Source organism: Rhinolophus ferrumequinum, chromosome 12, assembly GCF_004115265.2.
Source record: "Rhinolophus ferrumequinum isolate MPI-CBG mRhiFer1 chromosome 12, mRhiFer1_v1.p, whole genome shotgun sequence".
Lineage (NCBI taxonomy): Eukaryota > Metazoa > Chordata > Mammalia > Chiroptera > Rhinolophidae > Rhinolophus > Rhinolophus ferrumequinum.
Window position 1 is genome coordinate 6,868,454 of NC_046295.1, and position 27,904 is coordinate 6,896,357.

The following is a 27,904-nucleotide window of genomic DNA, read 5'->3' on the forward strand; positions in this document are numbered from 1 at the left end:
CAAAAAATGAATTGGCATAAATCCCCTGTTTCAAAATAAGGAGAAAGAAGAAATATGGACTATTGATGATAATAATAATAGTAATAATAGTGTCCATTGAGTAGATATCCCTGTGTACCGAGAGCTGAGCTGGGGCATCCTGTCTTCTTCCTTAAAACAAGCTCCCTGGTGGATATTTGAAGAGGCCCCCCCTAACTGGGTGCACTGCTTTGTTCCAGTCCTTGTGTGGACCCTCTTCCCGTCCCTGTTCAACGTCCCAGGAGGAAGAGTCTTGTAGGGACTCTGACCTGAGCACATATTCTATCATTTTTTGTCTTTCTTTTTCCCCTTCTTTTGTTGGTAGGGGAATGAATGATGGGAGCACTTGTGGCTTGAGGCAGAGACATACACTTCCCTGTAACTGAACATCTCATTTGAGTAAGAGCTTGAGAGTTGGACAGCCTGGGTTCAAATCCCAATTCTTCCACTTCCTAGCCACGTGACCTAATTCTGCTATGCCTCTGTTCTCCCAAGGAGATAAAATATAAAAAGTAAGATAAAAATTTAGACATCCAAATACTTGTAGATTAAAACTTCAGTTGAATTAATTTTGCACAATTAGTAATTTGCTACAAAATTCCATGTCAGTAGATTAAATATTTACAGAACTGCTATAACCCACATGGAGTAACACCACATAAGAAATATTTTGATAACCTTTCTCTTGGAATCTTGCTAATGGCCTAAATAAAGACTGAGGAATCCTGTATAACCAAAATATCCTTCAGAGCTTTTGGAATATCAGTAATAAAAGAAGATGGAAGAGAAAGAGAGAAGAGAAGGAGAGAGAAAGAGGAAGGGAGGAAGGGAAGAAGGAGGAGGAGAAAAAGGAGGAGAAGAGGAGAAGAGAGGGAGGAAGGAAATGAGGAAGGAAGTGAGGGAGAAGAAGAAAGGAAGGAAAGGAGGGAGGAAGAAAGGAAGGAAAGGAGGGAGGAAGAAAGGAAGGAAGGGAGAAAGAAAGGGAGGGAAGGAAGGAGGGAGAGAAACTGTTATCTAGTAATCTCATCTGCTAGTTACTCAGTTCCACTGTATTTTCTTAAGCAGGGTATATATAATGTACATGAAACTTCACTTCTGTGATTTCAATGTACTCCTTGGAAACGTTTTTTTTTTTTTTTTTTTTTTTTTTTTTTACTGAGTTTTATCTCTTTAGATTGTTTCTTTTGTTACAGGAGGTACCCTGCAAAATGGTTTCAGAATTAACTCCTCTTTCTCCTTATGAAAATAATCTCATCTGTAAAATTTTGTTCTGCTGTTAAAGTAGGCATCCAGTTTAAAGTAAGAGGGCTTATTAAAATACTTTCACAGAGTCAACATTAAATATTAACATTTCAGCAAGATAAGATTTGAACATCAATATTAGACAAGTTGTCATGTGTAAGTTTTAAATGTATAACCCACTGTACTAAGTAATGCATATGTAATTAGTAGCATAGGAGAAGGATTTGATGAAAACCAGAGCTATTTTTGTTATCAGATGAGTGAGTATTCTAAATGTTTTTCCTAAGGACAAAATGTTCTCCTCCACAATAGGATAAGAGCCACTCTAAAAGGAGAAGTCGATCTCACTTGGATGTATTTTATTGGAAAACACTCATCAGAGGTCAATTCCTGTTCCAACTGGGAGAGAACTAAGCAGACCGTGATATGTCATCACCAGATTCCGATCAAGGATTAATGGCTCCAAAGAATAAGATACCTCTCTAAGTCTTCCTGTAATGTTACACCCAAGAATGACTTGTCCCACCATTCCAGTCCCCTTTGCACACTGAGGGGCAGGGGGTGGCTTTTCACAAGTCTCAGAGGAACAGGGCACATGGATAATCCAGTACATGTTCTAAATCACCTCTCTTGTTTCAGGCCAAGTCATAGCACTCATGGGACCTGCCAAACAGAAGCTTGCCTGCCCTGCCCCAGGGCACGTGGAGTTGCAAGAGATGTTTAGAGCATCTCTCACCATGAGGGAAGGCTGCAATGTCCCTGGAAAGATATTATCTGATTCTGCTACTAATTTGGTTCAAATGACCTTGAAAGGCCGAGGGATTTCTGTAAGTCCTCCATTCCATATATAAAGGGCTACAACAATGGGATTTCAGGACGGCGCCTTTGGCCTTCACAAATCAGAGTGGAGGAATCAGGAGTGGGGCTGTGAGACTTGTCCTCCTTTGCACCCCAGCAGGATATCAGTTCACCTGCAAATTCATCATTAAGGTACAGTCTGTTGAGTTTGTGTTGTCAGGAGTGGGAACAGCTCCCATCTGGGGCTGGGAACTGAGACACACCCCTTATTCCTGTGCCTTTGTTGGCCACTCGTACCCATTTTCTCCCCACTTTGAACAGCCTACCAGTTTGGGAATTCATTTAGACAGGCCAAGAGAGTTTTTCCTTTTCTGATTTCTATGAGTCAATAATGCATGAATTTCAAGTGAAGCAGTGTGAGAGGAAAAAAAAAAAAAAAGAACAGAAATTATTGTTGATCTCACTGATAAGGTTCTTCTAAGATTAAAATAAAAAACAATGTATCTCATGCTGATTGATGAATAACAGACCTAAGGAAACATTCATATAGTTGCTACAATTATGGATGCTCTCAGAAAGCTGATCTTCAGGAGGAGGAATGTTAATTTGGGGTTTTTAGTTGATTGAGTAACCTGGGACTTGGGAAATTAAACGTCAGAATTTTCTTTTGTTTGTGTTTATCTAATTGACCATTATCTATCCCCTTATTAGATGACATAAGTGCATGAGTCTCACACAAAATCAAAGTTCAAGAAATGTTATTTGATTAAATTAGTATTCAGTTAAAAGGGAGTTCTAATACTCTTTACGTGTAAGTTAGTTAGTAAATTTAAAAATTGCCATCGGAATTATGAATTTTCCAAATTGCTGAGTTACTGCAAGTAAAACTAGTTCTCTCAATAGATATAAACTCTAGTTAAAAATGCTTTTGCTGTGGGAAATGCAAAGAAATAGAACCGTTCGTTTAGCAAAGAACAGTCCCCTTTTGCTAAAAGCCTGTCTAGTTATTGGTATTTTCCCTTCACATATGGGAAAGGCAGCCAGATATCCTCATTTGGAAGTGAGACCACTAAAATGCAAATCCCCTCTAATGTTGAAGGTATAGACTCTTTCCTTGAACTTGAGGCTGATGGATTTCCCTGACAATTAGAGCCAGAGAGAACCTCAATGAACCTCTAAACCAAACACCTCAATTCATAGATGAGGAGACTGAAGTGAAGAATCTTTGCCAAATTCTAAAAAATAAACTTTCTAAACAAATTGAATGAAACTTATAAAATAATAACCATTTAAACATGTGTTTAAGAAATAACTGTGTGTTAATGATAATATGGTTAAAATAATTATAAGCCAAATATTTAAATAAGAGAAGCAGAAATTATAATTGGCAATTTAGAATATCTATCAATTGTTAGAACTTAAACACTTATTTTTTACTTACCTCTAACTATGTGTGTTTCCTATTAGCATGAGAATGCAGTAAAACTGATGGAGTTATGTTTATTTGTTTAAATTATGAGTTTTTTATTTTTGGAGTATAACAATTAAAACACATATTGTCACTGTATCGGCATCGCCATGATTTTATTCATTAAATCAGCAAATATTTTTTGAGTGCCAACTACTTTTCAGGGTTTTTCTTGGGGTAGCACATTCAGATATGTTCTCCTGAGTACAAGACCAGAAGCTGTGCCTGTGTCTTTTCATTAAGAGCTGAATACATTGACACTTGGTCTTTCCTGCCTTAGTAGAGACTGAAGTCTCTCTATGCAAGAGGGTTTTCTAAGTCCTTAAATGTTCCAACACTCGCATACCTGCAGAGGGCAATATGGAATTAGACATTCAACATTTAGAGGCACATGACCTTTGACCTGCAATTATACTTCTAGGAGTTTGTGCTACAGATATACTTGAATGTGTGAACAAAATAAATGATTCACTCTGGGTGTTTTTTGTAATAGACCTGAATAGGAATTTCAATGTCCATCAGTACAAGAATGCTTAGGTAAATTATTGCATATCCATCCATGTAGGCTGGTAATTAATTATCTTCTTAAGTGAAAAAAGCAGAATGCAGAACAGTATGTATAGTACCATCTAGCTTGCAAAAAAAGAAAATGTTATATACGCATATAGACACACACCTATGCTTTCATTAAAATGGAAATATAAATAAGACATCATTAACAGTGGATAGCTTTGAGGAGTGTAGCTGGCATCAACGAGAAAAGAGGAAAAAGACGTTCACTATTATTTTATATCCTCCAGTACTTTTTGAAATGTTTTGCTGTGTCCATGGACTACGTGTACATTTTTTAAAAATGAAGTCTTAAAGGAGCATCTGTGTTAATAGTGTAAAACTTGGTAACCCGTTGACCAAATTATTGGGGGGATTTTCTGAGAAGAATGATTGAATAAATTATGGCATGTAATAATTTTCACATGCATCTTCAAATATATAAGCCACCCCAAACAACACGGAAGCAAAGAAAAATACGGTCCTGCAGTACTCAGGGAGTAAAAGGAAAGTGAATGCTATTCGGTCTCATTATTTTTGCTCTCAAGTGTCTTATTTCCTTTACTACCACCATCAACTGTGCCAACTATATTTGCTTTCCTTCACAGCCATGCTCGCTGTTCCCCCCTCCCACTCCAACAATCCTCCTGAATTTGTGCATTTAGACACACCTGCTTCTCACACCTCTTGTGTTTCTAAGGAATTACTCCTCATTGATCAGAATGATCCAGCTTGTGTGGAAAGCACAGTCTGTGAGACAGGAAGGTGGAACAACCACCACAGTGATTTTGTCCTCACTCAACAGAAAAGTAGAGATGAGACTTTCTTCCAAGTATTCCATTTTCTAAAAGAAAAAAAAAAGGTTTCTGAAAACACAACTATTTTGCACCATCAGACCCTGGCTAGAGTTCACTCTTAAAAGAGATACGCAGCCTGTTTTCTGTTCAGAAAAAATAACATTGATTACTGAATGTCAATCACTGGTCTACAAGTTTGGGATGGATGGGGGGCGGGGAGGACAATATTTTAGCCAATTTAAAAAAAAAATTTTAGCCAATTTACCTTTGATAAGTTTTTAATAAGAATAAAATATAAAATTTACTGTAAAAGTTATCACTTTTAATTCAAAATTCATTGGATAATTTTGACGGACCAGATGAATGGTTATCACCCTGAGGAAATCAGAGATGCTTTGTCCATTGGGCAAGCAAGTATATGACACCTTGTGTGAAGGGCGCCATATTAAGCGAGGTCCTTGCCTCACGGTAGTTTAGAATCTAGCTGATGAGATGAGAGTATGTGGTCAAAGTCAAGGAGAATGGAGACCTAGGTCCTGGTCCCAACTCAGCCAGCCTTGGAGGCTCTCCATGCTCCCATGGAGCTGGGAGACACAGATGCAGGGGCTTCTGTGTGTATAGCAGGATGGGCTTACCGGCCTCCTCATTCCCTTCCATCCCCAACTAAGGGACTACACATGAAAAGAAACAGCCTGGAAATTACCAGTCTAAATCTACAGTGCTCAACAGTGACCTGGAGGTAGAAGAGGCTAACTTCTGATTGCTTGGCTTTGTGGTGCTTTATTTTAACTCTACATGTGCCCAGTGTACGTTTCTCCTGTAATCTAAGGTAGAGCTACCTGATCCATGGGGAACTCTGAGGTTTTCCCCATTAGTCCATGTAGGACTCAAAAACTGGTGACTAAAATGTATAAATCCGGCCAACAGACATGTTTTTGTGGTCCATACAGTGCCTCAAAATGTCTTAAATTCATTATCAACATATAAATTATACATTTTTAAATGTCAGAGTTTCTGGCTTCTTTTGAAAAACTCAAATATCTGACAGCACTGGGACCATGTTCCACTGGCAACAATCAATCGGAGCTGAGTGGCAATGATTCCTTTAAATGGGCCGTGCATTCTAGAAATTTCAACAGAGCCTTCTAAACACACCTGGACCTCCCACGCTTCTGAGTCTGCGGCCCTTGATTTGTAGGTAATCAACATTATGGATGTAAATTAGACAACCCATGGTTTTATTAAGCATGTACAGTGTCAGGTGGTAAACACTTTTCAATGGAAAATACATTAATCTTGTGAAAGTATATGTTGTTCTACTTTACAGATGAGAAAACAGAGACTAAGTAACTTGCCCATATGGAAAGTAGAAGTCTCCTAAATCCTAGTCCAGGGCTTTTTCCATGACACAGGCTGAGTTCCGTGATGCTGCTGGTTTCAGGACATGATATCTCTGTTTCATTGAAAACATTCTTCAGTGAGAGTCTGAGCCATAATTCATAACTGTCTGGAATGTCAGGAAGATGTATATGCTCTTGTACAAAAGCTTATTTTTTTTTTACTTTTTATGTTGAAATCACTGTAGCTTTAGACAAAGTTGCAAATCTGCCACCCATTTTTCCTAATGTTAACATCTTACATAACCGAGTACATTTATCAAAAGTATGAAATTAACATTGGTGCAATAAAACTAACTGCAGGCTTTATTCAGATTCCTGCAATTTTCCCATTAATGTCCTATTTTCTGTTCCAGGATTCAATCCAGGAGAGATCGATCTATTTATCTATCTATCTAACTATCCATCTGTCTATCTATCATCTTCACGTCTCTTTAGTCTCCTTCAATCTGTGATAGTTTTTCAGCCTTTCCTTGTCTTCCATGTCCAGCATGGCACCCGACCTTAACATGTTTAATGTGTAGCTATCAGGTATTTTGTTATTGAATTTGAATTTGTCTGCAGTTTTCTCAGGAATAGACTGAACTTTGTGGAGCTAGGGGAGTATCCCACAGAGGCAATATCCCTCTTGTTACATCATATCGGGGGGCATGTGATATCAACACGGCTTATAACAGTGATGTGAACCTTGATCACATGGCTAAGGTGATGTTTGTTTCTCTACCGGGAAGTTACTATTTTCTTCTCAGTCACCAAGTCATCCCAGATGCAAGGGGAGGGGAATTCAGGCCACCTGAGGTGGGGGGAGCAAAGAATTTGTGGTCACATGTGTTACACCACAGTAATTAGTAATTTTTGGAGGGATATTTTTGAAACTATGCAAATATCCTGTTTCTCCTTAAAGTTTTATCCACTAATTTTAGCATTCATCAATGAACGATAATAACCGTGCTGTTCTCATGGTGATTTCTTTGTCCCTTCATTTCTTCTAAATTTATTGATCAGAATCGTTCTGAAAAGAACAGTTGTCCCTTCTCATTCGTTTATGTATTTCAATAATTTATATTAGTTTGGGTTCATTCTTTAGGTTGTAACTAATATCATGTAATTACTGCTCTAATTGTTCCCAGTTTGGGCTATTGGGAGCTCTTTCAACCTGGTTCCTCTGTCTTTTTGCAGTGTCCTCCATCTATTTTTTAAGACCTTTCTTACTTTTGGCTTTACAAAATGCTCAGAACAAAGGATTTTAAAAGGTAAAGTGTGTCCAGGGTTTATTTACAGAGATTTGTGAAATGCATACGAGGTGGGGTGGGGGGGCGGCAATGGTAAAAATGAGAGAAGCAAGGTAAACAGCAATTTTTGTCTTGAAAGGAGAAAAAAGTAATTTTTATTTTTTAAACTTTTTGTTCGGAAATAATTTCAGGATTCTGAAATGTTACAATAACAGTGAGTTTTCATATACTGTTAACCCAGATTCACTTGTCACCACCCTCTTTGTTTTATTATTTGCTTTATCTTTCTATATATTTTTATGAACCATTTGAGAATAAGTTGACTTGTCAGGAGCCTTCACCTTGAAATACTTCAATGTGTACTTCTTCAGAATGTAGTCATTCTCTTTCATAATCATGACACAGATATCAACTTCAGGATATTCAACATTGATACAATCCTGTTATTGTCCGTATTCCACTTTTGTCCATTGATTCAATATTGATCTATACAGCGTTTTGAAATTTAATTTTTGAGCAGATCAACTAATGAGATTGATATTTATGATCTTGTTGTCATCCCCAGCGAGGTACCCAGTGCTCCCCTCCTCCACTGGCTGCTGTCTGATCTAGTGCCCAACGCCCCCAGATCAAGCCCACCAACACTCGCAGGATTGAGAGTGTTGGTTGGACCTGGGTGGGTCCAAGCAATGCCCTGGCAGAGCTTTGGGGGTGATTATATTCTCTGATGACAGACACTAATTAGTCCTTATTTGTTTGTAGGGTAGGTGAACTTTCCTCTAAATGAGTGGGGAAAGTGGTTCAAACTGTGGGAGGTGATGACAGAACCTCTGGAATCAGACAGCATAGGGTCAGAGTTCAGCACCAGCGTTTCCTGGTTCTGTGATTTTGACGAGAATTTAAATCTTCTAAGCCTGGTTTCTTGTCTGGTAACTGGGGAAATAATCAGACCTGCTTCCCAGAGCTATTGGTATCATTAAATGAGATAATTTTCAACATCTCATTAGCAACTGCAGAACATGATTCGTCGCTCACTATTACTTATGTGTCACGTCAGCACCCAGTGAGTGAACAGACCATGGACTGTGAAGCCAGCAGGTCTGGGCTGGATTTCTGGCTCTCCCCATAGTTAGCTCTGAGACGGAGGGAAAGTCACCTCACTTCGCAGATTCACTTCCCCACCCACCAATACGGGAATAAGAAAACCTACCACAATATGTTAAGGATTAAATGAGATAACATTTAAGACTGTACTCAATGCGGTTTGCTGTGAATGGAAGTGGTGATGGTCACGCTGCTGCCGCTGAGAGGCGTGTACCACGGGCCGTATATTATGTGAAGCGCTTCAAATGCTCGTTTCATTTAGTTCTCAGAACAATCCATTTTTATATTAAAAATGTAAGCTTCAGAAAGGATGTTTCCCAACATCACCCATGCTGCCCCAAGCGACCTTTTATTTCACCTGCGTCTGTTTTTAAGACCCAAATATTGTACTGTGGGCGACATCTGAGGTAGCTTTGCAGGATATTAATTGGAGGGAAAACTGTGGAGAAAGACTCAAGACTCAAAATCAAATAGCCTGACTGAATTTTAGAGGAGAGGTTAAAAAGAAAATGTTTTCTAAAAAGGTGCTAAACTGAGAAGTACTTTCACGTAATGCTCCCACTTCCATCTGTGAAGGTGGAAAGTGGAAGAAAACTCATTTTACTCTCAGTCTAGTGCAACCCGAAGGGGGAATGGGAGGAGAAATCCATCAAAACTGTCTCCACAGGAGACACAGGACCACAGTCAGTTGTAGTCATCTTAGCAACTGCACCTAGGAACATCATTCCTTAAAGTATTTTCACTGTGGGTGACAAAGACCGCCAGAGAGGAAATGAAGTGACAGCAATGTCCCCCGGCACCTATTGAGGCAGAATTGCCAGGTGATGGAATGAGCATATGCGCAGGAAGGTGAGGAGGGTACATTTTACAAAGTGCTGGTGTAGGATGAGTCAGTGTCCCATGTGGGCTTGTGCGTACGTGTGTGTGTGTTGTGTTTATGTCCTTATCATGACACACATAAAACTGACAATAGTGGGCATCTCAGGCAGGAGGTATTGGAGAAGAGTAAGGATATTTCTCTTAATGCAATAAGCATGGAAAAATCTTGAAAAAATTAATCTACGGTAGTTCTGCCTTGATAAAGAATTAGAGATTTTCACATTGCTCAGAACAAATTTAACCAGCAGGTATGTTTCTCAAGCTCCCCAACTCTTCCCAGGAGACCCATCTTTCTGGCTGGCTGGCCGGCCGGATAGTGTGACAGTGATGAGCACAGGATTTGAAGCTGGGCAGGGTTTGAATCCCAACTCCATCACCTTCAACGAGATGACCTTGGGCTGTGGCCTGCCTCTTTGTACCTCCTGTCTCAACTGTGGAGAAGAATAGGGGAAGAAATGCATGTGAACTGTAAAGCACTTTGAAGAATGAAGGTAGGCAGTAAATAATAAAGAACATAATAATAAGCCAGAGGTCACATACCGGCAACCCCCCAGCCAGTAGGGGAAGGCATGGCGGCTATCGGGCCAGGTAGTGAGAACAGTCCTGCTCCATCCCTGAACTCACCTCCATCCTTCCTCCCCGCCTAGGACTCAGTACCATTGCCGATACCAATGCATTTGACCCTATTGTGTATCTTAAAGGAGAGAAATATTTCTCTCTACCCGTGTTTTTATCAAAATTGGGGGAACAAAAAGATAAATGCAGTAAACCTGATAGATATTTTTAAAAGGGTAGGGGGAGCAGATACTATTCCTAAGTGTTTGTTATGAAAATAACCAGAATAATTCATTCATGTGAACTTTTAGTCACTATTGTTATTTAAATTTGCTGCTTCTGAGTTTTGAGCCATTGAGTGTGTCAAGAAAAAGAAATTAGCCTATATTCTCAGAACACCTCAGAGAAGTAAAAAGACATAAAAAACACACATGCTCACCTGAAAAGTCTATTTCCCTCCAAACTGCATACACCATAGGATGAAAGTAGCAAATTGAAATTAAAAAAAAAAAAAAATGAGTGTGAAGATCTAAACTTGGGTTTATAAAAAAGTCAGTTGCATAAGAACATAATGGAAACATCCGAGTTTGAAAAATTGCCCCGTGAAAAAATGAGACTTTGAACGAGAAGATCCTTACAATTTCTTATTCCTGTGATCAGAAGAACACCACTGATATGCCCCATAGGAGACCACAGTGCTTAAAGGAAAATAACGCCTTTTCACCCTCATGAGAGCCCCGATGGGGGCAATACATGACACATAGTTGATGATTTTCTCTGCCTGGAGCAGAAAGAGTGCAGGTGCAGAGAAACTGTCAGTATCCTAGGGAATAGTAGGCACCTCTTATTTCCTGTTCCGTGCTTTATTTTGTGTTTCGAAAATTGCTATCAATTCTGTGTCTGGAGGGTACAGAGCAGACAGTCCCAGCTACTACCATGCTTCTTACAGTGAGCACAGTAAATGGAGCAACAAATGTAAAACAAGTAAAGAACAAAAGGGGAGAAGAATGGTACAGCTCATCTAAAACAGAATCCATTTCCTCTAGTAGAAGTTCTTAACAAGTTGTCATCATCTTAAATGCTGAAGTTCAAGTTTCCCAGCAGTTTCCAGCAAAACAAGCAGTTAGACTCTGAAATAACATGGGAGGATTGAGTTCAATCTTGAGCAGAGTGGCAACTGTCACCTTTTGTAAGACAGTCACTTCTTAAACCTGTTGGGCATCATTCAGCGAATGTGTTTATAAGGTCTGACCACAATGATCCAAAATATAAATCCTAAATGATGTAAGGGTGAAACTCATCACCAAAAGCTTTTGCTAAAGGCTTCTCTGTACACGGGCCAACCCTGGGCCTTAGGACAAGAAGGGAAGCATCTTATCCCTGAGATCTAAGGCTTTCTAATCTTGTCAGCCCAGCAACAGAGATAAATAAACCTTAAATATGGGCTGAGTCATTAAGGAGCAAAGCATTAATATCATGTGTAAACTAAAGACAATAAGAACATATTTAGGTGTTGATTCAACTTCAGTTAACATTTTTGATCCCTAGTAAGGGGCGGGACAACAGACTGTGAGCTCCCGAGGGCAAACATTTGTTGTGTTGATAGATAAACACTTGGGGAATTAATGGCAATGTGTTGGGCATTTTCCTCTATATTACCACATTTAATCTCCACTTCATGGATAATGAAACTGGGGCTCAGAACATGGGAAGGGTTTATTGACCAAAGTCACAGCAGTGACAACAGTCATCTGTCATCCTTTTCAGCTCCCTGGCCATCCTGACTATTAGGGCACAGCCTCTAGGCTGGTGAGTGAGGTGGGGACTTCAGTTGTGTTGGCAGGCAGGACAGCTGTGTCAACATGTCCCCTAGTGGGTGAGGTGAGTCTCTGTGTAGAATTGCAACCCTAGGTGCTTCAGGGATGATAGCAAGATCAAGTCTGGCCAACTAGAGTGGTATTCGCATGCTCGAGTGCAGAGGCAGGAAAAGGGTTTCTTAGGGAGACTACGCAGAAAGGAAGGAGCAGATAAAAGTGTGATAGTTCATGATGTCCTGTAAGGAGAGCAGGGGAGCAGGGGGGATGTTCTGAGAAAAGCTAAGGGAGGGGGCCCGGCCCGATGGCTCAGGTCATTTGAGCTCCATGCTCCTAACTCCGAAGGCTGCCAGTTCGATTCCCACATGGGCCAGTGGGCTTTCAACCACAAGGTTGGGGCTTCAACTCCTGGAGTCCCGCAAGGGATGGTGGGCAGCGCCCTCTGCAACTAAAATTGAACACGGCACCTTGAACTGAGCTGCCGCTGAGCTCCCGCTGAGCTCCCGGATGGCTCAGTTGGTTGGAGTGTGTCCTGTCAACCACAAGGTTGCCGGTTTGACTCCCGCAAGGGATGGTGGGCTGCGCCCCCTGCAACTAGAAATGGCAACTGGACCTGGAGCTGAGCTGCGCCCTCCACAACTAAGACTGAAAGGACAACTTGAAGCTGAACGGCACCCTCCACAACTAAGACTGAAAGCACAACAACTTGACTTGGAAAAAAGGGCTGGAAGTACACACTGTTCCCCAATAAAGTCCTTTTCCCCTTCCCCAATAAAAAATCTTAAAAAAAAAAAAAACAAAAAAAACTAAGGGAGAAAAACAGAAGGCCAAAGGTGCAGATGGAGAAGGCATCCCTTACCAGGAACAGCCAAGGAGCCCTCAGACTGCATCCAGCCTGAAGCCATCTTCTCTTCAGTCAGCACAATGTTTGACGCCTTGAATTTGTGATGTCTTGAAGCAGAGCGTGTGCTCTGTCATGGCCACTGCTCCCTCTTGCTCAGATCTAGCAGCACCACTCTTTTATGATGCCTGCCTGCCCCCTGAGAGCGTCTGAGATCATGACCCTTCTTGCAGTCCTCCTGAAGGGTACAGCCACTGCACTCAAGCTCCCTGATGGAAACAGAGGCCCCAGAAGTGCTTCCTGACCCAAAGGGAACAGGAAGCAGAGCCAGCATGCATCAGCTTCTTCAGAGCCTGCTCCCTGGTTTCCTTCGGGCTCACCCTGATATAATTGGAACACCACCCTGCTTTCAGCTATTTCTCTTAACCTAGCTCATGATTCTGCAATTACAGGGACTGCTAGAGTAAACCCTCCTGCCATATCCAAACCATACCTTTTTCCAAATGGAGTGAATATGAAGTGGCATGTGATGATGTGTTCCTTCATAGGCCTTTTCTTTTTTTTTTTATGAAAAACTCTTTAGAAGAAAATGTTAAATCTAAATTTCAAGAAAAGATAAAAATTCCAGTGAGCGCCTATTTGACCAAGCTATTTCTCTGAATACCAGATACCCAAAATGAACTTGAAATTTTGTAGGAGTATTTTGTAATAAAGGAATGTGTGATTAGGGGAAATATGCCCTTAGAAGATGTAGCGCGTGCTCCCTTTGCAGGATGGGCCCCAGTCCCTCCTCAGAACTCAAGCAGGGGCTCAGAGAGAACCTTGAGAGACTCCAGGTGACGGTGCCAGCAAGGCAAGACTACAGAAGGCAGCCAGGTTTGAGCACTTCCCTTACCCAGAAAGTACAAAATCACCACCCCTCCCCATCCTCACTCGCAGTCAGACCCTCTGCTACTGTCTGACATACTCTAGAGGGGCCATTGCCATCTTCAGGCCTGCTCTTTTTATGGGAAAATTAACTTGGAAGGGGGTCATTTAATTCAATTTAATGAAGAAAAACTAAGCTTCAAGATATTACAAAAAACAACAAAATAAGTCCTGATCTCTCTCTTCAAGAAACTACCCTGCTAAGTCACAGACTCTTTGGTGTTTATCAGCCATAAGAAAGAGAAGGACCTCTGAGTATCTCCAAGGTGGAGAGGGCACCAAAATCAAACTTCCTCCTGTCCAGGGCCATGGGTGGGTGCTGTGGGAAGAGTACTGGCTTTAGATTCTGACAGCCACACCACTCTTGAGCTGTGTGACCTTGGCAAAGTCAGTTCATGTCTCAGAAACAATTTTCTTATCCATTTATCCATTAATGAACACTTAGGTTGCTTTCATACCTTGGCTATTGTGAAAAATGTTACAATAAACTTGGGAATGAAGATATCTCTTCAAAATCCTATTTTCATTTCCTTTGAGTATATACCCAGAAGTGAAATTGCTGGATCATATGGTATATCTGTTTTTAATTTTTTGAGGAACCTCCATACTGTTTCCCATAGTGGCTGCACCAATTTACATTCCCACCAACAGTACACAGGGTTCTCTTTTCTCCATATACTAGCCAACATTTGTTATTTCTTGTCTTTTTTATAATAGCCATTCTAACAGTTGTGAGTTGATGTCTCATTGTGGTTTTGATTGGCATTTCCCTGGTAATTAGTGATGGATAGGTAAAGAAGATGTGCTAGAGATGACAGATAGATAGATAGATAGATAGATAGATAGATAGATAGATAGATAGATCAAATGGAAGGAATATTATTTGAATAGAAGGAACATTAAAGAAAGAAATCCTTCCATTTGCAACAACATGGATGGACTTTGAGGACATTATGCCAAATAATGTAAGTCAGACAGAGAAAGACAAATACTGTATGATATCACTTACGCATGAAATCTGAAAAAAGCTGAACCCATAAAAACAGAGAGTAAAATGGTTACTAGGGACTAGGGGATGGAGAAATAGGAGAGCTGCTGTTTAAGGGTACAAACTTGCAACTAGTAGATAAATAAGTCCTGGAGATCTTATTTATGTAGGATAGTATAGTATAGTACAGTATAGTGATTATAGATAGCAATACTGTATTATAATCATCAAACTTGTTAAGAGACTGGATCTTAACTTTTGCCACTACAAAAAATTATAATTATGTGATGTGATAGAAGTGTTAACTATCACTACAGTGACAATCATATTACAATATATAAATTTATCAGATCAACTTGTACACCTTAAATTGACACAATATATATTTCAAATATATTTCAATTAAAAAAATCAACTTATTTGTGGGCAAAATGAGAGAACAATAGCTCTCGCATATCTACGTGTGACGATAAGTGAGAATCGCGCATAGATCCCCTGGCAGATGGAGGCACTGGAACGTTCTCTCCCTTCTATCCAACTACCCATCTGCTGTCATCACCGCCCTGCCCCACATCACCATACGCTCTCTCACCTGCTCCTGGCTACAGAAATGACTAGATGATTAGAAAATGGGTCTAGAAGGAAAAATGAGAGAAGTGTCTTTTTTATCTTTATATAATACTTAAAGCTGCTTTCAGTTCCAGGAATCCAAGCTTCTTTCTATTCAGAGCATTTACACATCTCTCCAAGTGGGAAGGTCTTACCTCCTCTCTGATACATGTGTCAGTCTGTTATTATAAACATAACATAAATAAAACATAAAATATTCTATTATAAAACATATGATTTGTAATATAGAATTGCTATTCTATGTGATAAATAAAAATAAGTGTTATTTATCTCCTTTCCTATAAGTGTTATTTATCTCCTTTTCTGAAGTCCTCTCCCATGCCCAATCCTCCAGCTGCACTGGAAAATCCAGGTTGCATGGGATCACAAGGATTCTGGAGCGGGGGAGTGCACATCCAGGTTCTTTCCAATCTCCAGCCAGGGCCGAAACTCTTCTCTGAGCAGGAACTCACTAGCAGGCAGAGAGGGATCTGTTTTGCAGTCCTTTGTATCTACCTGCCTGCCAGAGCCACTAAGATCTGAAAATGGTCAGTGTTCAGGTAAAAGTAAGCATATTTGAATGTTAAATGTGTACTTTCATGAGATAACACCCACACATGCCAAACGAGCTTGCTCTGGATGTGACCATTTTTCAAATACGGTGGCCATTTCTTATGATGAGGATCTACAGAGGAGAGAGCATCCACCTTGAAGATGGACAGACCTAGGGTCAGAGTCCCACTCTTTCATGTTCAGTTATGAGGCTATAGGCAGATTCTGTCCATTTCCTCATCTGAACAATGAGTGTGAAATCACCCATCTCTGAGTTGTAGTGAGGCTCAAATGCAACGGTGTGTATAAAATGCTTATCGCACACTGTGTGCTCAATGAATCATAGAGGTTATTCTTAGTCTGTGAGAAAGGATGGACAGAGCACAACATTTGTTGAGTGCCCATTTGCTATTTGCATATGCCATCCATTTTACACACCCACACAACTGTGAAGTAACAGTTAAAGGATAATTTTGTAAGAAAGTTAAAATCATGAATCTCATACAAATATAAAATAAAAGTGTCAAATATTTTATTCGACTTATTAATTAATGAGAAAGCTAGTAAGATATTACAACTGCTTCAAAAGAGAATTAAAAATCAACACACATATATAGGCAATAAAGAATACTGAGATGAATTTACAAGTACATGAAAAATTGATTGATATCCACAGGGATATTAATTGCATCCCACTGGACAAAATTTATTTGAATTTCTATGTTCAAGAGTCATTTACATTACCACATTTTCCCTATAATTTACACAGTTGTAAACTAGCTCAAAGACCGTGAAAGGGCTGGGCCGTTGTATAATCAGATACGCTGGAAGCGTTACTAGACACCTTTTTAATTTTTGTTCATTTCAAACTTTTTCACAATATTTTCTGACATAACCAATATTATCTCCATTTATAGTTGAGGAAACAGACTCACGGTGACTGTGATTTGTCTACAAGTCATAAAAAGTATAAATGGCAGTGAATCTGGATTCAGACTCATCTTTCACTATGCCAAAATTAGAGTGACTTTATTCGAAGGGCTGGGATTTGATTTTTGTTTTTGTTTTTGTTTAGGGGATGAACAACCAATATGTCCGTCGGGAAGTCTTCTGCTGTGAAACTTGTCGGGAGCTCAAATCCTTTTGGGAAAAAGAAATTAGCAAACAGACTTGTTACCGGGAACTGGAGGAAAATCGTCAGGGAAGAAGCGCCCTGAGAAAGTATGTGGATTGTTTCTCTCTAGTTTTGTAAAGTACATTTCTCCAGAAGTAGACCAGATGTAAAGACGGGGAAACTGAATTATCTTCATTACTCGCTGTTCTGAGAATGCAAATGTTGGATGTGGTATGGTAAAATCAATGCAGCCACAAGAAGAAAGGAGAACGAGGCTCAAAAGCAATAAGTTTATTATATTCACAGATCTTAGAGAGGAGGTCACCACATGTCATGAAGGGTAACAGGGGAAGCATCAGGTTTTGGTCAGGTGGCAGAAAACAGAAGCAAGGGGAAAGGTCAGAGACTTTTGGGGGGTTTCCATGTCAAAGGCAAGACAGATCAGCATAAATAGCCTAGGATTGGCTTGTTTGAATAATTCTGGAGAGCTCTAGTCTGTAAATGGCGGTCCCTAGTTGCCTGTCACCTGACTGTGGGATGATTTAGGACAGGAGAAATATGGCTTTACGTGTGAAAGTTAGATAAGGAGGTGGTTGGAGCCACAGATTCAGGGTTGGTCTAGATACTAGCAGCCAAGGCTTTTGCTATCTCTAAGAAAGGGTGAGCCCTGAGAAAGGCAGTCTCCACAGCCAGCAAGCTTTTTAGGATGTCAAAACATCATAAAATATAGAAAATTAAATATACAAATTAATTTTTTAATTAAAATTTATTGGGATGACCTTTGTTAGTAAAGTTACATAGGTTTCAGGTGAACAATGCTGTAATACATCATGTATATATCATCACATTGTGTGCTCACCACTCAGAATCAGTTCTCTTTCCATCACCATATATTTGATCCCCTTTACCCTCATCTACCACCCCCACCCCCTTACCCTCTGGTAACCACTAAACTGTTGTTTGTGAGACATGATTAATTTATCTACTCATTCAGTCTTGTCAACATTTATACCAGGATTTCTCAACCTCAGCACTATTGACTTTACGGCCAGATAATTCTGTGTTGTGCAGGGGTTGTCCTGTGCTTCTTCAGATGTTCAGCAGCACCCCTCAAAGCATTAGACGCTGCTAAGGCTCCCCTCTCCCATTGTGACAACGAAAATGTCTCTTGACATTAACATATGTCGTGGAAGGCAAAGTCACCCTGACTGAGAACCAATGATTATAGATAAGGATGAGACATTTTTACATAAACAAGAAAGTTTTGTCATTCATATCCTGACAAACTGAAAAATATCTCTTCCCCACTCCGCCTCTGTTGCAATCCCCTGCAATGAGGATACACCAAGTTTTAGGTTTAGGTCAACAGATATATATATATATCTGTTGATGAAAGATTCCACATCTGGGATGATACATATTAAGATTCTTGGGAGAAGGATAATGCAGTCTTTTCCTCATTAGCAAGTGAACTTGTTCTAGCGAAAAGAGTCTACTCCGAGAACATTCATTTATGAGAGAAGACGTGTCACATGTGTCAACTTGCTCTGAATAAAAAGGCCCGCCCACATCCAGAACCTTGGAGCAGATGAATCAGCTCAGTTTTTCAGGGACTGTCTGGGTTCTCCGTCCCTAAAATGGGAACAGCCCAGCCAGGCTGTCTGTTTGCCAAGATGCCCACTTGCAGATGGAATGGCAGCTGAGTGTTCTGCTGGTCAGCAAAGCACCACGCCTACATGTTTCTGAGCATGCTGAGCTGAACGTGTGATTCACCTGTGTTGAACCAACAGTAACTTATAAAACCCTTCCTCAAGCTCCTGAGGGCAAATAGCCCCTCTCCATATCCAGGGATGAGCTCTGCCATCATTCCAGCTACATTTCTGTTTAGCCAGCAAGCAAAACCAGGCTTTTCTGCATGTTAGAGCATCTAGTCCTGGAGATTCCAGGAGAGGGAGGAGAGTCAGTATTGTGGTCCCTGCCATTTTCCTCCCCTCAGTCCTAGCCAGAAGCCCACTGGGAACCAGATCCTAGTATGAACCTTGTACTGCATCTTCCCTTCCAGAAGCCCTGGGGTGTAAGACTAAGAGCAAAATTTGCAATATGATCTGATTTTTGTCTACACACATGCACACACAGACACACACACACACACACACACACACACACACAGTCCATCTGCTTGTATAGGAAAAAGTTTAGAAGAAAATACACTAAGACATTAAAAGTGGTTATTTTTGACTCATGGGATTGCAAATTTTATGTGTGTATGCTCTATTTTGTAACAATAACCTGCCGTTTTGTAATTAGAGAGAAAAAAAGTTATAGAAAAGGCAACCAATTGCACATGGTCCATCAAACAAGTGCATTAATTCTCCAGGCTCCCATGTGCAGCAGAAATTAGTCCCTTCAAGATTTGGGGCAGTTTGTTCTCCTTCTATAGCCAAAAGAATAAAGCTACAAAATGTGCTCATCACGAAGGATTTCCTCATTATGTCCCCTAACTAAAAGTTTAAAGGCGTGCACAGAACCGCTGCATTGCTTGGAGCACAGGAAAACTTAAGGATGGGGGAGTAGAAGCAGTTTCCGGTGGTCCCCTCCTCTGCTCCTGAGTCTCACTTACCAGAGCTGTTGTCCTTATAAACTGTGAATAAAAAACCCAAAAGCGTTCTCAATTTGGTAAACAATGAACGACAATCTGATGAGGTCTGCAAAATACCTTATCGGACTTTAGCAGGACTCACAGACTTTAGCAGAACTCACAACCTAGTGGTTTTGTCATTATTTTTGTTAAGAAACAAAAACAAAACAAAAGACACACCCACATATATCCCCCATGAACCAGGTTGCACAAAAAGAGTTTAAGTGTTTTCAAACCAAAACGAGAATGTCAGGACATTTGTTTTAATCCTGCTGATCTGAGCAAACAGTTTGAAACGCTGTCCTAACAGAATAAGAATCTTCCAGCCACTGTGCAAGCAAGAAATGTTCTAAATGAACACTAGAAGACAAAAACCTCAAAATTTCCCACCACCCCCTTTGCTGATAGAACAAAGCCAATATTGCCTTGTGTTCCTCTCTTTGCTGGACTTGTGCCAAAGCTAAGTGGAATGGAAACAGGTGTTTTGCCATGGACACACTCATTAACACATGCCTGCGGGTTCACTGACTGAGAAGAATGCAGCCAGAGCTTCAGAGAATCCATTTACCCTGGTAATTGATGTATCTGGCCGAGGCCCTGGAGGTGAGATCACAAACCTAAGTGGGTGGCCCCAAAGCTGGAAACCCTTGTCTCTCTTGAGTTTGAATAGAAAGAAGCAACGCAACATGGGTGGGGTTGGTCCCCTGGAGAAGGTGAAAACTGTTTGCAGATAACTGATTGAAGCAATTTGAGAAAAGTCAAGTGCAGCGTAAGTACGATAACAAAACCGGGTTTGTTGGGACAGTCAGTTATACACCTACTATTCAGTTATAATTATGGATTGCACTCCCTTTTATTTTCTAAAGTATCTCAGTTTAGATGATAAATTATATGGATAGCTAAGTCTAAATGACCAGCCTATAATCATAACTGAGAAACATACAGTGCGTATATTAAAAAAATAATGTTTAATGCAAGAAGTACAGTCTGTAAAATACCTCATCAGACTATAGCAGAACTCATAGTGTCAGGTAGACATTAAATTTGGTGGACTTGAGTGGGGAGAGGGTTTTATCAAGCCTCAACTCAAGACCACTCACCTCTCTCTGGTCAGATTCTTGCTTATCATCTGTCAGTCAGGATGCTTTTGGCTGCAGGTAACAAAATATCCAACTCATAAGCCCCCAGCCAAATGAAATCATTATTTCAAACATTTTATGAAATAAGATTTAATCTACAAAGAACAGTGAGAAAAAAAATTAGTTTGATTCTTCATTCAAACTGAGGGGGAAAGTGGCCATAGACTGGGTTGGTCAGATCAGCTTGCCCAGGCTGCCAGCTTGCATTGACTATTGATAGGATCTGCCCCACGACCAGACCCAGCCAGTGAGCTGCAAGTCACCAGGAAATCAAGATCAGGGCCATCTCTCCTCACTAAGGAAAAGCCACTATAAAGTCATGTTCCTTACTGTACTGGAATAGGAGCAGCAAAATCATCATCCGACCTTTCATATTAAAACAAAAGTGTGGAGATTGTGATTGGAGTATGGAGATTTGAAATGGGAGATCAAGAACTCAGCAAACTATAGACTCCTTAAGGACAAGGATTATTATTTTACTACTTTTCTTTACATATGGGGGTAGCCACAGAAGTGCTCTACTCAGAGCTCCTTCAAGATAACTTGCCGTGGGGACCATAGCTGAATGAAAGCTCTCGCTGCCACATGTCTGGATCTGCCATTGCATTTGAGCTGAGGCCACACTTACCCTGACTGCTCCTAGCCACTGACTGGGGATGGTAGAGGCAACGCTTGCATGACAGGGCTCCTCTGGTGGGTGACTTGTGCTCAGGGAAAGGCCATCAGCCCAGCCCAGGCTCTCTCAGAACTGTGCGTCCTTCCTTCCTTCTGTCCTTTCACAGGTATCAGACCAGCATAGAATTCTGAAGGCTCTCCCTTACCACCTCAGTCCCTCCCCCTTTATTTTTTGTGGGTGATTCCTCCAAATCTTCTTCTTGGAGGACCCAAACTGACACATATATTTAGTGCCTCGCACATAATAGAAAAAATCTAATTATGTGCCTAATTGATCTTCACTGGTTCCTAGTAAGGACACTATGATTCTGGTTCAAGAACCTCACTAACACCATCCTATTTTCTAATCAAACCCCATACTTACCCAGGAGAATCTGTATTCCTAGATATTAACTACACTTCCTCCACAAATCAAATGAATCTAAAATAATAAATAGTAAACATTATTTGGTCTCTATTTGAAAAGTGAGATCAATATTTCTAGGCTTAAGGAAAAATTGTTCTCTTCAATTTTTAATTGAACGTGTTAATGCTCCAGTTATATTGCTCTTCTACTAGTATATCAGAGTCAGTGCACCAAATTTTAAGCATTATCTTCCTCATACTCACCTTCTTACTACAAAAATAAAATGTCCATATATGTACTTGTATTCGCCAGCAACACAATGATAAAAGATATTGACCAGAAAGGGGCAGTAAATAGTATAAATATTCATTAAAAAGTCTCTAAAGGGAACTTGGGTAGATGGGATCCTAAATCCTTCACCATCTGGCAATAAATAGTAATAGAGCTGCTATAAAAAAATGAATAAATGTGTCATAAACCCCGGATTCCTAAATTCTGTTCCTAGAATGAATTCATCATTCCAAATGTGTTAAATTGGGTCCTCCAAGAAGCAGAGGGCAAGGCAACATTAGATGAATAAGAGATTTATTGGGGAAAGCACCTGTGAGAGAAAAATGGGGAGGATGTTATGGTATGCTGATAAATGGTTAACAACTGGTTCTCTGTGGAAAAATGTATACATGTACAGTATCATAAATTTTACTGGTGTAAAGGATGTATAACTCACAATTTGCAAATAATAAGAAAATATACAATACTTTTTATTATAAATTCCATGTAGCCAATTGATTCTGCCAGTGTCCTTCTATTGGTTTTTGCCAACCTCTTTTCTCTATAGCCAACCTACAGTTGCAATGCAACCACGACTTGACAAAATCAGACAATGAATAACTGCTTAGTTAATATCCAATTTAGCAAAGAGGTCACATCATTAAGGATAACAGTTTTCTACTACTGGAAGAATATTTCCACAATTTATTTTTGCTATTTACAACATAATAGCTATAGACACTGCACACTTCTAAGTTTAATCTGCATTAGTAAGATTTTCTCCATCCCTCACCTAAATGTAGATGAGGGGTCAGCAAACATTTTCTGTAGAGGACAAGGCAGTAAATGTTTTTGACCTTGTGGGTCATGTGGTCTGTGTGGCAACCACTCAACTCTGCCGTTGTTGTGTGAAAGTGGCTATGGACAATATGTCAACAAATGGGCAGAGCTGTATTCCAACCAAACTTTATTTACAAAACAAAAGGTAACTGGCCAGCAGGATCTCTGAGTGGTATGCTTTTATGCCCACCACACCAACGAAGAGCCAAAGCCCCTTTAATTAATGCACGAGTCCACATTATATATTAAGAAGTCTCTCAAGTTCAATGAAACACACAGGCAGCAACCCTTATCAGCGGTATTTAAAAGATCCCAGTAACAAAAATCATGTACTTTTGGAGGCAGATCTAGTTACAGAGCCTTTCAGAGATGATTAACATAAAGAGTTTGTGAACCTAGATACTCTCCAAGTTGGAGAGGTTAGTTAAAAATTAACTATGGGATGAATACTTAATAACCATAATGAAGAAATACAACTGTGAAAATTACTCATAGGTGGATATCAATAGAAGATCATTTAAGCTCAATAAATCATCACTTCCTAAGTAAAATGTACAAGGGCCTGTGTGTGAGACAGCCGCCCACTAATGGGAGAGCAGCAGCTCCACGTTTTCTCTCCCCTTTCAGACAAGCAAACTATATGTTTATGTCATTTAATTTTATTTAAAGTTGAGGTAGAATGAGGATTCCAACCAATGTCTTAACAATATTCCCCCATGTGCCTAATTCTTCTCTCAATATTTTAAATTTCAATCCTTTGTTACTAATCTGTTTAAGCAACAACCACCACCAAACAACAAGCTAACACACCAGATTCTTTCCATCCTTTCTTGAGCAGAGTTTTAAGTAAAAAGTTTCCTGGAGCCAACTTGGTAAGAAGTTCCTAGGGCTTTCAAAATATTTATAACCTCTAAGTTATTCTCCTCTGTGAATCTCTATGAGGAAAATACGCTGGTACATGGAATGAGTATTAAGTATTATCTACTCATTTTAAGGTTATATGTAGGAGTGAAAAAGTAAGATTGAATTCAATTTTTCTTTATTCTTTAATGTATATTCTTATTTTCCCGTCATAGCATATATTACTTGGCTTTAACATGGTTATGACCTGAATCAATCTCCCTCCCACCCCCAACTCTCAAATACATATGTAGAAATCCTAATGCCCCATATCTCAGAATGTGACAATATTTGGGGATACGACCTTTAAAAGAGGTGATTGAGATAAAATGAGACTTTTAGGGTGGGCCCTAATCCAGTCTAAATGGTGTCCTTTTTTAAAGAGGAGATTGGACACACAGAGCCACCAGGAATGCATCACACACACACACACACCAGAGGCCACGTGAGGATAGAGCAAGAGGGCCATGTACAAGCCAAAGAGAGAGGTTTTGGGAAAAACCAAACCAATTAATATTTTGTTCTTGGACTTCCAACTTCCAGAACTGTGAGAAAATAAATTTCTGTTGTTTAAGCCACCCAATCTGTGGTATTTTGTTATGGCAGCCCTAGCAAACTAATAAAAGCATTTATCCAAGCTTTTCATTTTGGTTATTCTTATTCTTAAGAAATTAATACAAGTGAATATTTTTTTTAATTCAGCTTTACAAAAGGGTGTATATTTAAAAGTGAGTTTTCCTTTCCATTCCTAGGCCTGCCCTCCAGAGAAAACTGTCATCGCCAATTTCTTGTATATCTCTCCCCAAAACTCGTTTGAATAAGCAAATAAATATGTATCTGGTATTTTTATGTAAATGGGACTATATTATGTTTACTATTCTGCACCTTGCTTTTTTAACTTAGTCTATCTCAGAAGATAGCATATTCAGTTCTTCTTTAATGTTTTCCATTGTAATGATGTGACAATTCACTTAACCAATCACATTGAAGGTTGTTTTTTCATTTTCTGGCTTCACAAACAATGTTGCAATAAGAATACTTGTACATACATTTTTGCATATATGGATAAATATTATGGAATATGCTCATAGAAATGAAAATGTTAGGTCAAAGGATAAGAGTCTTTTAAAGGTTGATAGCTATTGTTTCCTTGTCTTGCAAAGAGGTTGTATTAATTTAAACTCCCACCCTGAGTATGAAAGTGTCAGTTTCCACAGTCACCAACACTGTGTGTTGTCAAACTCTTAATCATTATTAGTCTGAAAGGTAATAATGGCATCTCACTGTTCTAAACTGAATTTCATTAATTACAAGTTTGATTGAGATCTTTTCATATGTATATGAAACAGCTATATTTCTTCTTTTGGGACAGCCAATTTACATCCTCTGCCCATTTGACTATAGATTTTCTTCTTAATTGATTGATTTATAAGCACTGTACATTTCTCTTTGTGCACAGTTCTATGAGTTCTAATAAATGTTCAGAATGATGTAATCACAATCAAGATATAGAACAGTTCTATCACTCTGAGAAATTCCCTCATCTGCTCTTTCATGGTTAACTCCTCTACCAGCCTCCAATTCCTGGCAAACACTGATCTGTTCTCCATCCCTCCAATTTGGCCTTTTTCAGAAAGTCATAAATGAATTATACAGTATGTGGTCTTTTGAGTCTACCTTTTTTCATTTAGCAAAATGTATGTGGGATTAATTTTTGTTGTGTTTATCAATCGCCCATTCCCTCTCATTGCTGAGCACTATGTATTCTGTTGTATGGACATATTATAATTTGATTAGTCACTCCACAGTTAAATGACACTTAGATTATTTTCAGGTTTTGGTGACTATAAATAAAACTGCTATGAACATTTACATACACGTTTCTCTATGAACATAAATTGACATTTCTCTTGAATAAATACCCAGAAGAGATTAAATAAGGTAAATGTATGGTTAACTGTATAAGAAACTGCCAAACTGTTTTCCAAAATGACTGTACCATTTTGCATTTCCACAGTGATGTAAGAGAGTTCCAGGCACTCAGCATCCTTGCCAACTCTTGTTTTGGCGTTCATTGTGAGAGTTGGCTTTATGTTTTTCTTCCTTTCTTCCTTTCTTCCTTTCTTCCTTTCTTCCTTTCTTCCTTTCTTCCTTTCTTCCTTCCTTCCTTCCTTCCTTCCTTCCTTCCTTCCTTCCTTCCTTCCTTCCTTCCTTCCTTTCTTTCTTTCTTTCTTTCTTTTGTGTGTGTTTTTGGTTTGGGGATTTTTGTTTGTTTGTTCTGGTCATTTGAGGTGAGTGGTACTTCATTGTGGTTTCAATTTGTATTTTCTTAATTATGTTGAGCATCTTTTATGTGCTTATTTGCCATTCACATAACTTCTTTGGTAAAATGTCTGTTCAAATGTTTTCCCTGTTTTATATTTAGTTGTTTATTTTCTTATCATTGAGTTTGAATTTTTTTATATGCTGGAAACAAGTCCCTTAACAGGTATGTGATTTGCAAATATTTTCTCCCTGTTTGTAGCTTGTCTTTTACTCTCTTTACAGTGTCTTTCACAGAGCAAATTTCAGTTTCAAAATTCCACTTTTTTCATAAATCATATTCTAGCTAAGAATTCTCTTCTTATTCCAAGGGAAATAATGCAGACATCATTTTGTGGGATATTTTTCCTAAAAGTCTTAGTCCTATATTATGCATTAGCTCTATGATCCATTTTGAGTTAATTTTGTGTAAGATGTGGGGTATGGATCAAAGTCCATTTTTTGAGTATGCATGTGTGATATCCTAGCACCATTAGTTAAAAAAAAAATAAAAACAAAAACCAAACAACTATGCTTTCTCTATTTTGTTGCCTTTACCCCTTGTCAAAATCAATTGGTCATATTTATGTATATTTATCTGGACTCTATCCTAGTCCATTGATATATTTGTCTGTTCCTTCAATAATGCAACACTGTCTTGATGGTGGTAGCTTTATATTAAGTCTCACAATCACATAGTGTAAGTTCTCCAACTTTCTTCTTCTTCAAAATTGTGTTAGCTAATGTATTTCTTTTCCCTTTCCATATAAAATTTAGAATCAGCTTGTCCATATCGACAGAAAGTCCTGTTGAAATTTTGATTGAGATTACATTGAGTCCACATCTCAATTTAGGAACAAATAAATTTGGGGGGAGGAAGCTACATATTCATAGACTGCTCATTTGTCTATTGACTTTTTTTTTTCTTCGCTAATTTGTAAAAGCCATGTGTATTTCTTAAAAATACTCTTTAGAAAGGAAAGAAAATTTCACTGGATCAGCAGATGTGGAGGCCAATGCATAAACCTTGTACATTGTTTCCCCTCCTTAGGCTCAGAGAAGAATGGAAGCGGAGGCTGGAGGAAAGGCTGCGGATGTTGGACAACCCTGAGGAGAAGGAAAAGCAGGCGAACACTGTGGGCTAAGAGCCTCCTGCCTCATCCACTTCAAAGACAACAAAACACCAAGGGCACTTTCCTAGGAAAAAAACTAACACCCATGTTATGTTGACTTACTAAGCAGGACACTCTATTTGCTTTCCCATTTGTAAAGGGATTTACATGTGAAACTTCCCCCCGTGCTAATGGGACTTATTATCCAACTCAATCCTCCCTGCACAGAGGACAGGATGGCCGCCAATGGGATATGAAGCTCGGGTTATTTAATATAAAAAGCTCTTGGAATTAGCACTCCCTGGTTTCAAAGATCCATGTAGTGTGATTTATTTCCACATTTTCATTTCATTTTGAAATCTGAATGTTTTATCTAAGCTTACCAAGGGCAACAACCTTCATGGGAATCTGGCTTCCCTTAGTCTTTCAGAAAAACAGAGTCATACGATTTTTTCTTCCTGTCCCTTCTTTGTTTGAAGACAGAAATTCAACCACTTACAGAAATGAAGCAATTATTATAAAAAGAATTTATTAACAATATGGTTTGAAAATAAACTGGACTAAATTTTTTCCTCTTCATATGAATTTTTTTTTTCTCTCCATAAACATGCTTAATTAGAAATAAACTTGGTTGTGTGCCCTCATGAATATGTGCCCTGTGTTAACTCCCTCAGGCCTGTCGTGGTTAGTTCTCTGTAGTAAGTGTCAGCTCCACCTGCCTCCGGACACATTCTGGAATTTACATTCACCCTCACTGTAGCCTCATCTCAGGTCCAGAGAATGATCACTGGGCAGGAGG

At 39.3% G+C, this 27,904-nt stretch overlaps 1 protein-coding gene across 2 annotated transcripts; it reads left to right on the top strand.

Moving 5' to 3' along the window:
* The first annotated feature begins 2,003 nt into the window (after positions 1–2,003).
* On the top strand, positions 2,004–27,657 carry FAM240B (family with sequence similarity 240 member B). Of its 2 annotated transcripts, none has more exons than XM_033123610.1 (3): positions 2,004–2,087; positions 16,846–16,991; positions 27,045–27,657. In XM_033123610.1, exons 1-3 carry the CDS (start codon positions 2,061–2,063, stop codon positions 27,136–27,138), a joined length of 267 nt encoding a protein of 88 aa, XP_032979501.1. In that variant the 5' UTR covers positions 2,004–2,060; the 3' UTR covers positions 27,139–27,657. The 2 variants fall into 2 exon arrangements, with proteins under 2 accessions (XP_032979501.1, XP_032979502.1); XM_033123611.1 differs by lacking the exon at positions 2,004–2,087 and adding an exon at positions 2,095–2,250 and having other exon boundaries at positions 27,045–27,653.
* The last annotated feature ends 247 nt before the right edge of the window (positions 27,658–27,904 follow it).

What these genes read in the sequence shown, in the direction of transcription:
- FAM240B (XM_033123610.1), top strand. Translation starts at nt 2,061, where the DNA reads ATGACCTTGAAAGGCCGAGGGATTTCT. An exon ending in TGAAAGGCCGAGGGATTTCT is followed by an intron (nt 2,088 to 16,845) that starts GTAAGTCCTCCA and finishes GTTTTTGTTTAG; the next exon opens with GGGATGAACAACCAATATGT. An exon ending in GGAAGAAGCGCCCTGAGAAA is followed by an intron (nt 16,992 to 27,044) that starts GTATGTGGATTG and finishes TCCCCTCCTTAG; the next exon opens with GCTCAGAGAAGAATGGAAGC.